The 19,772-nt window shown below is 39.2% G+C and overlaps 1 protein-coding gene across 8 annotated transcripts in view; it reads left to right on the forward strand.

Moving 5' to 3' along the window:
• The first annotated feature begins 9,980 nt into the window (after nt 1-9,980).
• Nucleotides 9,981-19,772, forward strand: part of LOC115151834 (A-kinase anchor protein 13) — a 172,448-nt gene continuing 162,656 nt past the window's right edge. For 7 of the 8 annotated variants that reach the window (XR_003867369.1, XM_029696100.1, XM_029696102.1 and 4 more), the window contains exon 1: nt 9,982-10,259. Coding sequence is in view for 7 of the 8 variants with exons in the window: in XM_029696100.1 (XP_029551960.1) it covers nt 10,199-10,259 (61 nt within the window). In the remaining variant the exon portion in view is untranslated. Of the gene's footprint in view, nt 10,260-19,772 lie in introns of all 8 variants that reach the window. The other variant, XM_029696105.1, reaches the window with a different exon arrangement.

A 19,772-nucleotide genomic window follows, 5' to 3' on the forward strand; every position in this document is an offset into this window, starting at 1 on the left:
TTTATTCTTGCGTACTATTGTTTGTACAGATGAACGTGGTACCTTCAGGCGTTTGAAAATTGCTCCCAAGGATGAACCAGACTTGTGGTCTACAATTTTTTTTCTGAGGTTTTGGCTGATTTCTTTTGATTTTCCCATGATGTCAAGCAAAGAGGCACTGAGGTTTGACTCAAATGATGTCAATTAGCCTATCAGAAGCTTCTAAAGCTATGACATAATTTTCTGGAATTTTCCAAGCTGTTTAAAGGCACAGTCAACTTAGTGTATATAAACTTCTGCCCCACTGGAATTGTGATACAGTGAATTATAAGTGAAATAATCTGTCTGTAAACAATCGTTGGAAAAAATGACTCGTGTCATGCACAAAGTAGATGTCCTAACCAACTTGCCAAAACTATAGTTTGTTTAACAAGAAATTTGTGGAGTGGTTGAAAAACTAGTTTTAATGACTCCAACCTAAGTATATGTAAACTTCCGACTTCAACTGTATATCATGCTATACCAAAGTAAACATAAAAGTTCAAATGCCTAGACCATTGAGTGCTTTTGACCAAGAAGTGACAAGTTGGCGTGAAATCTCCGCTGCGCTCTACCAGCACCATGGACACACACTAAAGCAATGCGGTTGAAAACTAAGGCTGGCTAAGGAAGTCCTTTTGCCATTCCATACCCCTAGGTTTTTGCTGAAAGCACCATGATTTTTATTTAAAAAACAACCAGCTAGATTGTTTCTTACCTTTTCAGAAGAGTTGCAGCCTCCTTGAAGCTCTGTGGAACTTCCTGAGTAATCGATCATTCCATTCTTCTTGTAAAATCCTCCTCAAATGCCAGATGTTTTAGTTGAGCTTTCCTCAGGTGTAGCATACTCCTTCTGTGCTGACTGAACACGTTTGTCAAAGTGAAAACGCATTCTCCGATGTAGCTGTGGACGCACCAAAATTCAATACATGTTTCAGTGCAGTAAGCACAGTCGGCATAGCGGAGAAAAGCCTAGAAAATAGTTGCAGGATATCAATTGGGGTCCATTTGTCCTCATTGGAGCCAGAGCAGGCAATTTCAAACTGCAAAAACTGGCGAGCAACACTAAAATCAGCTTCCACCAAATTTGATTTGCGTAGATCCAGCAGGGGTTTTACCTTTTTCACATCTAGAAAGGTATGACTCTCTCGGTCAAGGGCACGCAGGCCCTCCACCAGTTGGCTCTTATGTTAGCAGAATATTTCGGACTTCACCAATGACAGCATCCAACGGGCTGAAGAACTGTCATTTACAGTCTCTTCTCCTCTGTCCTGCTGGCCTATGGTACTGTCTACCACGTATTGCTGGATATTTGTACTCCGCCTACATAAGGTAGTCGTTTGCTTGGAGCTGGTGGTGCATCAGTGCCACTGGCACTGCACTGTGACCAAATGACTTCAAACTCACTGTCACACCGTAGCTTCTCGTGCACTCCAAAGTACTGTGGACCACTTTGACTCCAGTGTAAAGATCTGCATCGAAAAGACTGAGGATTCTGTGCACCATGGTGGCTGTAAACTTAAAGCCTTCAGCAGCCCTGTAGCTTCGAGTCTTACTTTGATGTAAGAGAGGAACTTTTAACAACCCCTGACACAGTAACCAGGTTTCCCCTTCTCCTTTCGCTTTGTTTGGATACTTTGGTGAAGCAAATTTCTGATATCCATCGTGGCTGTTGCAGATTATTTGGTTCAAGCTAGCTAAATATCCTAATAACAATAATGCTTTTTACAGCTAGCTATAAAGCTAACTTAACTCTGAAATAATGGTGGGGCGTGAGGCAAAGTTGAGTGAAGCAGCTTCAATGGTAAACAAATAAAATAAAATATTACAGGCTGAGGCACATCACTTTATTCACATAGCCTACCACAGAAGAGAAGTGTGTTTTCACGCTTTTTATGGAAATCCAAAGGATTCATACCTAATTGTCCCAGTGGCTTTCCATAGCCCCCCTACACACATGGCGCTCTCTGTCCATTGTGCAGCGGAGATACAGATTTTGCTCCAACCTGTCACTCAATAATTTGAACTTTTTTGCTATTTTTATATCCGGACATAAAACTAAACTGAGGGGCCACAAGTTTCAACTGAGGGGGCTAAGTCCCCTTTTTCCCCCTCGCCCAAGTTAATGTCTCCCATTGAAACAAACGAACGTCCATTGTGTTTTAATTAAAATGACAACAGTGCCCTCTACTTGACAAATTCTGTCATCATTTTCTACTGATAATGGTCCCACCATCTGTATAAACAAACTTTATTTTATTACATTTACATAAATGACTTTTGCATTGTCCAAAACTGAACATACTTCCTTGCTTAGAAATGTCTCATGAATTACCTTGAATGGAATACCACTTCCAGATCAAGCAAAGGCAAAGTAATGATCTGGGCTGGCAGGTAGCCTAGTGTTTAGTGCATTGGACCAATGATCAAAAGGTTGCTAGATCAAATCCCTGAGCTGACAAGGTGAAAATCTGTCGTTCTGCCCCTGAACAAGGCAGCTAACCCACTGGCTGTCATCGTAAATAAGAATTTGTTCTTAACTGACTTGCCTAGTGAAATAAAATGCTGAAGCTAAAGAATTACAGGGGGATGAATCTCATTATTGTTAAGCACATTAGAGCTCCTGCAGGATTAGAGAAACTAAATTTAGACTCTTTATTACCTCTGTCTGTCAGCCTCAGACATTACTGCCTATTGCTCTTGGCAGGAATCTCTGTAACATATCACTTGTGTTCCTTCCCTGCCTGTAGGTCTCCTGCCTGGTGGGTCTTTAAATGTGATATGCAGTGGATCAAGATATTTTTCTTAATTATCTGGTGTAAGTACCGTACTATATAACGGATGACTGAAAACTTCAATGCAATTGTATGCACATGTACTCTATATCAAGATGTCATCTAACCCACAATCACTGATGCTGTAACACAGAATCTACTTGGCGCTTATTTGTGTCCTAATGGTCCTTGGTTTGTGGTCCCCCGCATCTTTTTCTCCATCCATTCATCCTCCCAGGCAGCCCACAGTAGCAGCGTCCCACAGCACCGCAGCTGAGAGTACCCCTACGCTCCTCCACCCTCAGAATCAGGCCTGATGCTGCCCTGGACAAATGTGTTTCAAAGCAGCCCAGCATGATAGAAAACCTGAGCTGCATCTCCTCGTGCCGAGTGTACTATTTATGTAACCTTTGGGCTGCTTACTGAAGAACCAGGAGAGAGAGAAAAAGAGACAGTGACGCATTCTCAGCCTAAAAAAACATGACAGTTATTCAAAGCCCACTAACACGTGGTAGTAATGGAACCAGCGTGTACTCCAGGGGCCCCGTTCTCAGAGGGGGCGAGGAAAGGAGGGTGGAGAAGCAGGAAAAGGGCGAGGGAGGACGGGAAAAGACAGGAATGAGAAAGGGTTGAATAGGAAAAGAGCAAGAGGCAGACTCACTCGATTAAAAAAAATATGTTGCACCACTGAAAGATTCACACTAACCTGAGTCTCTACACTTTAATGAATGACCTTCAAACAGTTTGATATAACATCAGCACCTTTAAACAGTTTGATATAACATCAGCACCTTTAAACAGTATGATATAACATCAGCACCTTTAAACAGTTTGATATAACATCAGCACCTTTAAACAGTATGATATAACATCAGCACCTTTAAACAGTTTGATATAACATCAGCACCTTTAAACAGTATGATATAACATCAGCACCTTTAAACAGTTTGATATAAAATCAGCACCTTTAAACAGTTTGATATAACTGCAGCACCTTTAAACAGTTTGATATAACATCAGCACCTTTAAACAGTTTGATATAAAATCAGCACCTTTAAACAGTTTGATATAACTGCAGCACCTTTAAACAGTTTCATATAACAGCAGCACCTTTAAACAGTTTGATATAACATCAGCACCTTTAAACAGTTTGATATAACATCAGCACCTTTAAACAGTTTGATATAACATCAGCACCTTTAAACAGTTTGATATAACGGCAGCACCTTTAAACAGTCTGATATAACAGCAGCACCTTTAAACAGTTTGATATAACAGCAGCACCTTTAAACAGTATGATATAACAGCACCACCTTCAAACTATATGATATAACATTAACACCTTTAAACAGTTTGATATAACAGCAGCACCTTTAAACAGTTTGATATAACAGCAGCACCTTTAAACAGTATGATATAACAGCAGCACCTTTAAACAGTATGATATAACAGCAGCACCTTTAAACAGTATGATATAACAGCAGCACCTTTAAACAGTTTGATATAACATCAGCACCTTTAAACAGTTTGATATAACAGCAGCACCTTTAAACAGTTTGATATAACAGCAGCACCTTTAAACAGTTTGATATAACAGCAGCACCTTTAAACAGTATGATATAACAGCACCACCTTCAAACTATATGATATAACATCAGCACCTTTAAACAGTTTGATATAACTGCAGCACCTTTAAACAGTTTGATATAACAGCAGCACCTTTAAACAGTATGATATAACAGCAGCACCTTTAAACAGTATGATATAACAGCAGCACCTTTAAACAGTATGATATAACAGCAGCACCTTTAAACAGTTTGATATAACATCAGCACCTTTAAACAGTTTGATATAACAGCAGCACCTTTAAACAGTTTGATATAACAGCAGCACCTTTAAACAGTATGATATAACAGCACCACCTTCAAACTGTATGATATAACATTAACACCTTTAAACAGTTTGATATAACAGCAGCACCTTTAAACAGTTTGATATAACAGCAACACCTTTAAACAGTATGATATAACATTAACACCTCTAAACAGTTTCATATAACAGCAGCACCTTTAAACTGTATGATATAACATTAACACCTCTAAACAGTTTGATATAACATTAACACCTTCAAACAATTTTATATAACAGCACCACCTTTAAACTGTATGATATAACATTAACACCTTTAAACCGTTTGATATAACAGCAGCACCTTTAAACCGTTTGATATAACAGCAGTACCCAAGATAATGCCACAGTCTTCAGAAGACAGACTGGCTTTCAAGCGGACTCCCTCCCTGGATGAATAGAGAATGGTAAGCTATACTGTACACTGGTGTTAGTGTGGTGCACTTTATTTGAACCCAGAGGCCCCAAGTTTTATTCATCTAGCCCCACTCCGACTCTCACACTCTCTTCTTCATCCCTAGTATGCAAGGCCTGTGTTCAAAGTCCATTGCTCCCTATAAAACCTAACACTGTCTCTACCATACTGATACCCCAAATTCAAACAAGGAGCTGCACCCTAGCCACACTGGGTGCCTCACTCACACATGCATGCACTGACTACACAGCACAGGCCCACATGTTTCCACTTGTAATATTTATTATCTGCTAAAGCATTGAGGATGCATGATCCACTTCCAACCAGGTGTTCCTGGGTGGTATAAACAGATCTTAGCTGAACTAAATTATTCTAACACAAAACCCATCTACTAATGGTTATAATATGTTTATTATGGCTATGTCTTGTGGTACCCCGACTGTGCTTGAAATGACTATACGGCCGGCTGGGGCCGAGGACAGTTCACGTGAACAGTTATCTCTCAGAGTTGACCAAATAGAGGGGGCCAGTGTTCCTGGAGAGCGGGCCTCAATCACCTGTTTTCTGACAGACTGCCACACTTCCTGAGGACATAAAACTGTGGCGTATTCTCAGCATGACCACAAAGCACCCACATTGTCTCTCCACTGTGTGTGTGTGTGTGTGTGTGTGTGTGTGTGTGTGTGTGTATGTGTGTGTGTGTGTGTGTGTGTGTGTGTGTGTGTGTGTGTGTGTGTGTGTGTGTGTGTGTGTGTGTGTGTGTGTGTGTGTGTGTGTGTGTGGACGACGTTGTTTCAGCTTGGGAGCAGCTAACCCTGTTTACCCCCTCTCCCGTTCCAGGAATAAGGACCAAAGTGCTATTGGGCAGCTTGCACGTAAGCTGCTAATTAAAGGCCCCATTCTTGGACCTGCTACTAGATCTACTGTGTATTAAATAGAATTTATGACAAACAGTAAAACCATTAAAGTAGTACGTAATGGGTTTCTCACCTATGGTTTTTATTTACCAATAACCACCCTTAATGACATTTTCTACAGTAGCTGAGGCAAATAAACTGCATTGACAGGTACAGTGCGATGGCATTACATGCTATTGGTCATGCAGAGCAATGCATGATTGTCATGTCAATCACAGTGCAGTCTGAGTTTATGCATTTATAAGTTAGAGACATTAATAAACCATGTGCCTTCACATAGCCACTAGAAGTCCACCTTACTTACATGAAGTACATTCATTATTGCCTAATAAATGTACTGTGTTTACCCTTCACACATAATACTCCATGGTTGCAAAGCATACTGCACAGTCTTATGCAATGATGTGAAAATGACAAGTTGTCAACTTTATATGCAGTTATTTCATCGCCTATAATTGATGCATTTTAAAAACTTGAATTGCATAGAAAGAAACCCGAAACAATGCCAAAACCCACCCTATTTTATAACTCTTACTTCACCCTACTGAGGTTTACATTTAAAATGGTTAAGGTTAGGGTTAGGATGTAGGGTAGGGATGTCCCAAGGATCTCGGGTAGCACTAACCTATATTTTATAGGGGTGACTGAGTGACAGCTCGTTGGACCGGTGAGAGAAGACAATGGAACATAGTTCCAACTAAACCTCGTCTCCCTAGAGATGGTATATCCGCCCTCTGATGCATGCGTCTTGTGATTACCGTTCTCCAAGCAGCAGGATATATTATACTGTAATAGTTAGCAGGATCGCCGATACACATTTTTCAAAATAAAGTCCCCCGGGAAAGACATGCTTAACTTTGGGATTATCGATTTGTTTAGCCATCTAGTGCAGTACAACTGTTTTTTTTTACAGCATTGCAACCGCCTTTCAAGCAATAAATGGATAATTTGATGTATTTTATTTTTCATATTGTATTATTTATACCAGCATTTCTTTTGAAAGTTTACACAAATACTGGTATGTTGAAAGCTATTGTGTAAACTATATTTAAAGAAATACACTTGTAATAAAGTACAAATATATGTTTTTGGAATTACTCAATAGAGTCTGCAAAACTTAAATTATACTGTTATACTGTGCTGGGCAATGGGTTTAATACAGAGTGCTGGTGACTCCTTACTCCACCCACTCCATTCACTGCAATGCAATGCATTGTATATTGGATACTTATTGGGTTGTAGAGAAAAAATGTTACTACCTGTCTCATATAAACAGAGGTGGGAAATACTCAGTTGAGTCTTCACTAACCAAATATGGTTAGTTTTTGAGGGGGACTGTGTCGCATGGCCTGCTGCTGGCTTTTCGCTCCGCCCCCTCCATAGCCCACAATGCAATCTGCTGTAACAAACTGTACATTGGATACATACTGGCTTGTAGAGAAAAATATTTTCTACCTGTCTCAGCTAATGTGGGGTTGAAAATACTCAGTAGGGTCTATACTAAGCAAATATGGATAGTTTTGGAGAGGGACCATGCCGTACATATCCAGCTTTAAATAACCATGTCATACAAATAACCTGGTACTATCCATGGTCCTGAAATCAATACACACTCAAGCCAAAACTTAATTATATCAGAAGAAAATATAATTAATTTACATTTTACATTTACATATTACATGTAATGACTATTACCAGGCGTTTTCTGTAGATAAAATGTATTACGAAGTCATTTTCTCTCTTGATAACTCATATAAAAATGCCATTGTGTCACGGTTGTCGTCGGTGAAGGAGGACCAAAACGCAGCAGGTATGTGTATGCTCATCTTGATGATTATTTATTTTCAAAATGAATACCAAAATAACAAAACACGAGAACTAACGAACGAACAACAACAAACAGTCTGGTAAGGCACAAGGCTAAACACAGAACACATGAAAACCAAACAGTGCCCAAAAACCCCGGAATACTTATTCAAACACCCTTTTAACAAACACACCATCCTGAACCACATAAAACAAATACCCTCTGCCACGTCCTGACCAAACTACAATACTAATTAACCCTTATACTGGCCAGGACGTGACACATTGTGACAAAGTAAGACTGCTAATAAGACTGCTTTAGAGAATAAGTAAGTAAGAAGGGACTTGTAAGACAAAGTCCAAGAAGCAAACCTTATGGGTTAGTTTAGCTGAGACAAGTAGAAAAGTTTGATCTATGTAACGGGACAATATTCTCAGCATACTAGTGTCAACATTGTATTTTGTCATTGTTGGTCTTAATTCTATTTTTATTTTACATATTTGTATTTGTTTTCATAAATTACATTGCATTTTCTTGCTGGAACAATAAAAAGGGGTCATTGATTAAAATGCAATATACACTGAACAAAAATATAAACACAACATTCAACAATTTAAAAGATTTTACTAAGTTACAGTTAATGTAAGGAAATCAGTCTATTTAAATAAACGTATTAGGCCCTAATCTATGGATTTCACCTGACTGGGAATACAGATATGGATCTGTTGGTCACAGATACCATTTTTTTAAGGTAAGGGCGTGGATCAGAAAACCAGTCAGTATCTGGTGTGATCACCATTTGCCTCATGCAGCGCGACACATCTCCTTCGCATAGAGTTGATCAGGCTGTTGATTGTGGCCTGTGGAATGTTGTCCCTCTCCTTTTCAATAGCTGTGCGAAGTTGCTGGATATTGGCGGGAACTGGAACGTTATCGTACACATCGATCCAGAGCATCCCAAACATACTCAATGGGTGACATGTCTGGTGAGTATGTAGGCCATGGAAGAACTGGGACATTTTCAGCTTCCAGATCCATGCAACATGGGGCCATGCATTATCATGCTGAAACATGAGGTGATGGTGGCGGATGAATAGCACAACAATGGGCTTCAGGATCTCGTCACGGTATCTCTGTGCATTCAAATTGCCATTGATAAAACACAATTGTGTTTGTTGTCCGTAGCTTATGCCTGCCCGTTCCATAACACCACTGTCACCATAGGGCACTCTGTTCACAATGTTGATATCAGCAAACCGCTCACCCACCATAAACGCTGTCTGTCATCCGCCCGGTATAGTTGAAACCGGGATTCATCCGTGAAGAGCACACTTCTCCAGCGTGGCAGTGGCCATCGAAGGTATGCAGTTGCCCACTGAAGTCGGTTACAATGCCAAACTGCAGTCAGGTCAAGACCCTGATGAGGACAATGAGCACACAGATGAGCTTCTCTGATACGGTTTCTGACAGTTTGTGTAGATATTCTTTGGTTGTGCAAACCCACAGTTTCATCAGCTGTCTGAGTGGCTCATCTCAGACCATCCAGCAGGTGAAGAAGCCGGATGTAGAGGTCCTGGGCTGGCGTCGTCTGCGGTTGTGAGGCCGGTTGGACGTACTGACAAATTCTCTAAAACGACATTGCTGATGGTAGAGAAAATAACATTTAATTGTAAGGCAACAACTCTGATGGACATTCCGGCAGTCACATGCCAACTGAACGCTCTCTCAAAACATTAGGCATCTGTGGCATTGTGTTGTGTAACAAAACTGCACATTTTAGTGGCTTTTTATTGTCCCCTGCACGAGCTGCACCTGTGTAATGATCATGCTGTTAAATCAGCTTCTTGATATGCCACACCTGTCAAGTGGATGGATTATCTTGCGTAAGGAGAAATGCTCACTAACAGGGATGTAAACACATTTCTGAGAAATATGTTTTTGTGTGTATGGAACATTTCTGGGATCTTTTATTTCAGGTCATGAAACATGGGACCAACTTTTGTATTTTTGTTCAGTATATTTTGAATGCATTATCCACATTGCAGTGTTTTGAAATGGGGGCTTTTATTTTGAAGGTTTAAAAATTACCATATGATAGTCACGTCATTGTTTGTGCTGCTGGCAGAATACTAGTCTTCTCGTGAACTGAGAATAGAGTTTTAAGCGTGATCAACAAGTGGGCGCTCTGGGAACTATCTAGTAGCCCTACTGCATTTAGAAGTAGCGGCCATTCATTATGCTGAGAAGAAGGGGGACTTTATTTGAAAATTAGATGCCCAAGGGATCTGGACTTCTCTCTGCAGATCAATGAGTATAGATGGCACGAAAAAGTTGTGGTTTGTGTTCTGATAACTTGTGAATGGAGAGGGGAATGCTTCGGGAAAGAGGAACGCACGCTTTAAACACCCGCAATATTCGAGGTAAGATACATTTTAGGCTGTAGCACGAGTTGAGTAAAAGGACAGTGGCATTTGGGAAATGTGAATAAACTGTTATCTGGAAACTATTTTGAAACAATTATCTTGGTCTCCCCATATTAGAGATGGCACATTGTAGCCGGTTAATTGCGTCTAGCCTCATGATTGCGCCAATGTAAAAGTGTTAAGAACGTTGTCGTAGTGACCCTGAGGTGGCCTTGCTGCTTAGAATCCAAACAATGTCCGTGGTAAATAATTGTGGCACACACCGGTACAGTTAGGCAACCCCGTCCCATGCATCCCCTCCTAAATTCGGATCAGATATAAATGCTAAATGGGTGTCCACCAAAAAGACATGGGGGGTTGCACTCCACTATTGTGCCACTAAAATGGACACATTTATTACCAGGCTGAATAGAATGACCTAAAAGTTATCCGCTGCAATATTAATACAATGCATAGTTGCCATGATGTAATTAGCCTACATGTAATTCTGATGTTATTTCATGTAGTTATAGAACTCGTGCAATACAAAATCAGGCCTGTTACCTTTTCACTATACAGGTGTCTCACCATTTAAGATTGTATTACTTTTGAAAAAATTCAGATGACCAAAGTACAGTAGCTATATGTTGTTAGGTACTATTTCTTCTGTAAGGTCAGGGGCTCTGAATGTGGTCTGAAACACACAGCCACATTGAATCAGATGTGATGTTAATGTAACATTTATTACTAGACTACAACATTAGTATTGTTATAAACATAATACATGTTTTTTTTTAATTTTAAACAATCTATTTGTTTAGATAAGACGTTTATACCCAATGTGCTACAGTAGCAGTAGTCATTCACATACATACCCCTGACACTTTTGTTGTCTCACCATACAACATCTAAACGGTTGTGAGACAGACTTCGGTGTGACTTCTCCAAGAGAGCTTGTGATTGGTAAAACATGCCAAGGCCTGGGAGCTAGCCTGCAGTACATGTTACATGTTATTGTTTTGGATGTTTCATTGCTTTTAACTCCTGTCTAATTACATTCTGTAGCGTTGAGTTTGTTGTTAAGAATTGGAGTAGTGGAATTCCCAACATATGTTGGGTCTCTGTTTCCCACTGCACTATCATGCATTACAGATGGATTATATTGTTGTGTCGCTGCCCTACACACAATGCCCCATAATGTCAAATGTATTTATTATTTATTAAAAAGGAAAAGCTGAGTCAATAAGTACAGTGCAGTTTAGAGGTTGACCGATTAATCGGCATAATTAGGGCCGATTTCAAGTTTTCATAACAATCGGTAATCTGCATTTTTGGATGCCGATTAAATCGCATTCCACAAGAAGACTACGTGGCAGGCTGACCACCTGATACGCGAGTGCAGCAAAGAGCCAAGGTAAGGTGCTAGCTAGCATTAATCTTATCTTATAAAAAACAATCAGTCTTAACATAATCACTAGTGGTTACACCACTAACACATGGTTGATGATATTACTAGCTTGTCCTGCGTTGCAGATAATCAATGCGGTGCCTGTTAATTTATCATCGAATCACAGCCTACTTCGCCAAACGGGTGATGATTTAACAAGCACATTCGTGAAAAAAGCACTGTCGTTGCACCAATGTACCTAACCATAAACATCAATGCCTTTAAATCAATACACAAGTATATATTTTTAAACCTGCATATTTAGTTAAAATAAATTCATGTTAGCAGACAATATTAACTAGGGAAATTGTGTCACTTCTCTTGCGTTCTGTGCAAGCAGAGTCAGGGTATATGCAGCAGTTTGGGTCGCCTGGCTTGTTGCGAACTGTCTGAAGACCATTTCTTCCTAACAAAGACCGTAATTAATTTGCCAGAATTTTACATAATTATGACATAACATTGAAGGTTGTGCAATGTAATAGCAATATTTAGACTTATGGATGCCACCTGTTCGATAAAATATAGAAAGGTTCCGTATATCACTGAAAAAATAAACATTTTGTTTTCAAAATTATAGTCTCCGGATTTGACCATATTAATGACCTAAGGCTCGTATTTCTGTGTGTTTATTATATTATAATTAAGTCTATGATTTGATATTTGATAGAGCAGTCTGACAGCACTTTCCTGCGTTTGCCAGCAGCTCTTCGCAATGCTTGAAGCACAGCTCTGTTTATGACTCCAAGCCTATCAACTCCCGAGATTTGGCTGGCAATACTATAGTGCCTATAAGAACATCCAATAGTCAAAGGTATATGAAATACAAATGGTATAGAGAGAAATAGTCCTATAATTCCTATAATAACTACAACCTAAAACTTCTTAACTGGGAATATTGAAGACTCATGTTAAAAGGAACCACCAGCTGTCATATGTTCTCATGTTCTGAGCAACTTAAACGTTAGCTTTTTTACATCGCACATATTGCACTTTTACTTACTTCTCCAACACTTTGTTTTTGCATTATTTAAACCAAATTGAACGTTTCATTATTTATTTGAGACTAAATTTATTTGTATTTATGTATTATGTTAACTTAAAATAAAAGTGTTCATTCAATATTGTTGTAATTGTCATTATTACAAATATATATATAAAAATCGTCCGATTAATCGGTATCAGCTTTTTTTGTCCTCCAATAATCGGTATCGGTATTGGCGTTGAAAAATCATAAATCGGTCGAACTCTAGTGCAATTGGTAAAGAATTCAGACCTCTTCCCTTTTTCCACTTTTTGCTACATTGCAGCCTTATTCTAAAATGGATTAAATAAAACAAATCCTCATCAATCTACACACAATACCCCATAATGACGAAGCGAAAACAGGTTTTTAGAAATGTTTGCAAATGTATTAAAAATAAAAAACAGATGCCTTATTTACATATGCATTCAGACCCTTTTGTTTTTGACTTGAAATTGAGCTCAGGTATATCCTGTTTCCATTGATCATCCTTGAGATATTTCTGCAACTTGATTGGAGTCCACCTGTGGTAAATTCAATTGATTGGACATCATTTGGCAAGGCACACGCCTGCCTATATAAGGTCCCACAGATGACAGTGCGTGTCAGAGCTAAAACCAAGCCATGAGTTTGAAGAAAATGTCCGTGGAGCTCAGAGACAGGATTGTGGCGAAGTAGGCTGTGATTAGATGATAAAAAAAAAAAATATATATATATAAAAATAAACAGAACATAACTATGCACAGGCAAAATCCTAGAGGAATACCTGGTTCAGTTTGCTTTCCAACAGACACTGGGTGACAAATTCACCTCTCAGCAGGACAATAACCTAAAACACAAGGCAAAATATACAGTGGAGTTGCATACCAAGATGACATTGAATGTTCCTGAGTGGCCTAGTTACAGTTTTGACTTAAATCATTTTGAAAATCTATGGCAAGACTTGAAAATGGTTGTCAAGCAATGATCAACAACCAACTTGATAGACCTTGAATAAATAAAAAAATATATATATGTGCAAATATTGTCCAATCCACGTGTGCAAAGCTCTTAGAGACTTACCCAGAAAGAGTCACAGCTGAAATCACTGCCAAAGATGATTCGAACATGTATTGACTCAAGGGTGTGAATGCTTATGTAAATTCGATTTCTGTATTTAAGTTTCAATAAATTTGCAAACATTTCTAGAAGTTTTTTGTGTATAAACAATTTAACACAACAACATGTGGAATAATTCAAGGGGTATGAATACTTTATGAAGGCACTGTATTTTAATCTGTCTGATATCTTTTGGCATGGGGCAGTTAGTCACATTGGTTCATAAAGACTGCTATAGCACTTTGATGATATAGGCCTAAAACCATTAGAAACATTGTATTCTGAAGATTGACGCATTGTATTCTTGAATATGACGTTTAAAACAGCCACTCTTGTGGGAAAAAATTGCTCTGGGAATAGAACTGTAAAACAGGAGAAAGTGGTTTCTAACATTCCATACAGTGGAATTCTCTGTCTAATGAAACACAAGAGGGTCCGTCTGCCACTCACTGCCTGGGTTTGAGTTTCATCTCCTTATATGAGTGGTTCCTCACAGACTACAGGGCCTGCTAAAGATTGACCTGAAAGTGCTTTCACATTTTCCTGGGGTTAAACATTGGGGTATAGGAAATGATCCTGTCTGAGTTTCACTTTGAGCAATGGTTCTGTTTCTCGCCTATTTCATTACTCGCTGATTGAAATATGACCTTTTTTTTTTTTTCAAGTGTGACTTTAAGGATGGAGGTGTTAAAGGGAATGGCATACCGGCGTGTTGTCAGCAACATTCTCCACAGTAGAACAGTAGATATGCTGTAAAGCCAACATCTCTGGCTGGTTGGGGTCCTCAGGCTGGCTAGAGGACATAGACAGCAAGGTTAGACCTCCAACTCAAATCCATGGGAGGTCTTTGTATGTAGTGGATAATTGAAGAATGCATTCACTGCCTGAGTTTCCTCTCTTTTCAAAGTGGTATGACAACATTAAAAACCCTCTATTAACAAAGCGTGCACCTCCACACATGCCCTTGTGTCTAAACACCCATGACACCAGCTGGATACCCTGGTAGAGAGGGGGGATGAGTGACACGGGGGAAGACCACACCACACCTCTGAATCACCAACACCTCTCTGGATTGTTAGAGTTTTATTTCAGTTTTTCAATCTACGGTGGGTATCATACAGTGCCTTCAGAAAGTATTCACACCCCTTGACTTTTTCAAAATGTTGTTGTGTTACAGCCTGAATTTAAAAAGTATTAAAATTAGATTACTACTACACAGAATACCCCATAATGGGGGGGATCTTGGAGGGTTCGGGTTCCCGTTTTTTGGCCTGGTGGGAGATCTGTCAATGTGCCCTTGTGCAGGGCATTGACCCTGAATGCTTCTGTGTGTCGCTCTGAATGGGAGTCTGTTGGATAACTGGTATGGTGCAGTTGTTGAGCGGCTTCGCTGCAAGGATGTTGTATTTTTCGGATATTCAATTAAAAATATATATATAAAAATATATATATATCCCTTTCAGCATGGTGAAGTTATTAATTACACTTTGGATGGTGTACACCCAGTCACTACAAAGATACAGGCGTCCTTCCTAACTCAGTTGCCATAGAGCAGTCGTCACCAACATTTTACATTTTACATTTTAGTCATTTAGCTGACGCTCTTATCCAGAGCGACTTACAGTAGTGAATGCATACATTTCATACATTTTATTTTATTTTTTTATTATTTTTTTGTCTTTTTTAAAAAAAAATTTTGAGTAAAGATCACTTTTGCAGTCAAAAAGCAAGGTGACATCTACTGCTCAGATTTTTTTTAAACATAACTTAAATGTAACACTAACCTAATAAAAACAATTCTGTAGGAATGAGGTTTGTGCAGTAGGTAGGCTTAATACATTATCACAGCATATTGGCTATATGCCTGGCCTGCTAATATTGTTCTTCTCAGACCATATTACCTTTCAAAACTCAAGCTTTGCTAACTAAATAGATCAGTTCAGGACCTGAAACTAACTTTTTGGTCCACCAGCCAAATCTACCAGCCACTCATAATTTATTACCAGACAATTGTTTTGTTGTTGCCATTATTACACTAAAACAAAAAACAGATGAGCATGCTTTGTAATGTTTCTTAAACAATAAAGGTATTACTTGTAAGAAGTGATATGGTATATTGCTACATTTTATTACATTTCTTGTGACCCGAGTCTTTTAACCAAAATATCACAGATGAGACAGCGCGTCACTACTTCACAGGAGAGGCATTTGAACATAATCTTAATTTATTATTTAAATTGTTTTTTTTGGGCAGAATGCCTTCCAGAACATGTGAACTTTCATGTGCCTTAATAACAAACATTGTATGCCATCTGTAAATACGAATAAAATTGTAAAAATTACGAGCCTAGTTGGTTTAGCCATGGAAAAAGCCAGGAACCTTCCCGCTAGCCGTGATTGGCTAACATAATTGATGGGCTGGACATGCTGAGAGATGAGTTCGGTTTGGTCTTCCATGTAGCACGCTTCTGTCTATAACATGTGTTGGTCAGTATGCGTAGGTAATCCTTTCTAAAACAGAGATATCACATAGTAGAACTGCAAAAGTGTTGCTCTCCACTTTCTGGAAGACCGAGTTTTGAAATCAGTGGAATGCCTGTTGGAATTAGAGTATGATAGTTAAGGAGATGGAGAAATTCTGGCGTTTGATTGCAAATATGCTGAGGTAATCGAAAAGAGAACACACAGAAGGATTTTGTATAAAACACTTGTCTCCGGATTACATCTTCAAACTAAGGGAAACCATGGCATCCGTGACAGAGAGTGAGAAGCGTCCATCCATGTATACGGGTAAGATAGTCTAGCTAGCTACATTTTCAGATATTACACGTTTCAAATTTTTTCAAAGTTATTTCCATTTCAAGTTAAAGTGTACTGTTAGCTATCTAGCTTATGTTAGCTGGCTGGCTCACTAGCTAACGTTATGTGTATGATCTGTGTAGTAATATTATTTGTATCTCAGAACCAATTGCATTGCTAGCTTAGCCAAATGTTAGCTAGCTAGCTAACATTGAACCTGGTTGGTTAGGTACCTGCAGATTCATGTAGGGTAGGAATGTTATGAGTTGGGATTGTGGTTCATTGTTTAGCTAGCTAGCTACATGTCTAAACAAAAGACTCCACTATGCAAGTAACCATGTCACTACACCTTCTGTATCCTCTGCATGTGACCATGGGCCAACCAAACAGTGTCCGAGTTCTACATTTCCTTGATAGAATGCCCTACTTTTATTTGTCACACTCACAACCTTAAGCTATTTTCTGTAATTGGCTCGCCATTAACTTGTAAATAATTATCTTGTTGTGAGTTTATTTTCCTGTAATAGTGAAGACAAATGAGCTAAACTGAAGACGTTGTCAGTGATAGGATATGGTCATTATTTGAACTGGCTAGCCAACTAACTTAACATTAGCTACCTAGCTAACAAGCTAGAAACAAACCAAAACATTGTTTAAAAAGTTGTTTTTAGTTGCCTGGTTTGCTAGATTGACATATCAATTTTTAAATGGGGGGGTTTATTGGTGTTAAAATACACTAGTTATGCTATTTTGGACAACCAGGCTGCTGATGTCTTGCAGCTTGTAGTTTTTCTGTTTATACTTTTTCATACTTTTTCATACTTCATACTTTTTTTTGTGTTTATACTTTTTTCACAGCGACAAGTTTGATGTCGGACGACAATAGAATGTTAATGATGTCACTGCAACAACTGTCGATAGACGTAGTATTAACCAGCCTTTAGTCTTGAAACCTTTGGTTGTTAAGTACATGGCCTCATATGTGAATCCTAAAAGAGATGGGTGGAGCTAAGGCTTAAGAGGGTGTGAACGATGCTGAATGGGTGTAGACAATTTGAAATGTCAGAATAATAGTAGAGAGAATTATTTATTTCAACTTTTATTTCTTTCATCACATTCCCAGTGGGTCAGAAGTTTACATACACTAAATTAGTATTTGGTAGCATTGCCTTTACATTGTTTAACTTGGGTCAAACGTTTCGGGTAGCCTTCCACAAGCCTCCCACAATAAGTTGGGTGGATTTTGGCCCATTCCTTCTGACAGAGCTGGTGTAACTGAGTCAGGTTTGTAGGCCTCCTTGCTCACACACGCTTTTTCAGTTCTACCCACACATTTTCTATAGGATTGAGGTCAGGGCTTTGTGATGGCCACTCCAATACCTTGACTTTGTTGTCCTTAAGCCAGTTTGCCACAACTTTGGAAGTATGCTTGGTGTCATTGTCCATTTGGAAGACCCATTTGCGACCAAGTTTTAACTTCCTGACTGATGTCTTGAGATGTTGCTTCAATATATCCACATAATTTTCAACCCTCATGATGCCATCTATTTTGTGAAGTGCACCAGTCCTTTCTGCAGCAAGAACCCCCACATCATGATGCTGCCACCCCTGTGCTTCACGGTTGGGATGGTGTTCTTCGGCTTGCAAGCCTCCCCCATTTTCCTCCAAACATAACGATGGTCATTATGGCCAAACAGTTCTATTTTTGTTTCATCAGACCAGAGGACATTTCTCCAAAAAGTACGATCTTTGTCCCCATGTGCAGTTGCAAAGCGTAGTCTGTTTTTTTTATGGCGGTTTTGGAGCAGTGGCTTCTTCCTTGCTGAGCGGCCTTTCAGATTATGTCGATATAGGACTTGTTTTACTGTGGATATAGATACTTTTGTACCTGTTTCCTCCAGCATCTTCACAAGTTCCTTTCCTGTTGTTTTGGGATTGATTTGCACTTTTCGCACCAAAGTACGTTCATCTCTAGGAGACAGAATGCGTCTCCTTCCTATGACGGCTGCGTGGTCCCATGGTGTTTATACTTACGTACTATTGTTTGTACAGATGAATGTGGTACCTTCAGGCATTTGGAAATTGCTCCCAAGGATGAACCAGACTTGTGGAAGTCTATAATTTTTTTTCTGAGGTCTTGGTTGATTTCTTTTGATTTTCCCATGATGTCAAGCAAAGAGGCACTGAGTTTGAAGGTTGGCCTTGAAATACATCCACAAGTACACTTCCAATTGACTCGAATGATGTCAATTAGCCTATCAGAAGCTTCTAAAGCCATGACATCATTTTCTGGAATTTTCCAAGCTGTTTAAAGGCACAGTCAACTTAGTGTATGCAAACTTCTGACCCACTGGAATTGTGATACAGTAAATTATAAGTGAAATAATCTGTCTGTAAACAATTGTTGGAAAAATGACTTGTGTTATGCACAAAGTAGATGTCATAACCAACTTGCCAAAACTATAGTTTTTTAACAAGAAATTTGTGGAGTGGTTGAAAACCAAGTTTTAATGACTCCAACCTAATTGTATGTAAACTTCTGACTTCAACTGTAAGACCGAATCGAGCCGGTCGGTCACACATGTTCAGCTGCTCCTTTTAGGGCAGAAGGTTACTGTGGCAACAAGGGCACCCGAGCAGCTGGAGTCCTCCATTGCAGTGTGCCTGCCTGTGAGATATGAGAATCTGACTAGTAGCCAATGTCTTCTATGAAGCATACACTCAAAGATCAAAAAACAACCTAGCTTGTTAACAAACAATGTAAATAGCCAAGAAAACCAAGGACAAAGGCTCACTTTAGTAGACTTTTGAAAAAATTAGACCAACTTTTATGTCTGTGAGCAGCACTTCTAAAAATGTATATTCACTTTAATCACAGTGAGCACAGCTCCCCAGCCAGGCAGTGTTTATGCGCGTCACGCGAGGTAGGATATATAGGATTCGTAGGTCTTTGTGTGATAAGCTACTAGCTATGAATCAAAATACAGAAACAGTAGAAAAAAGCTACTGCAGATTTTATTTTGCTATAAATGTGCTCATACTTGACTTCTAGCTCTTTTTTTTTCGCAAATACGAGTGAAATGCTTGCACTATGGAACCCTGACCACCCGCCAACGTGTCTGGTGAAATAGACATTTTAACCGCAAATTCCTAAATCTACCCGCAT

Source organism: Salmo trutta, chromosome 17 (assembly GCF_901001165.1).
Source record: "Salmo trutta chromosome 17, fSalTru1.1, whole genome shotgun sequence".
In the NCBI taxonomy this organism is placed as follows: Eukaryota; Metazoa; Chordata; class Actinopteri; order Salmoniformes; family Salmonidae; genus Salmo; species Salmo trutta.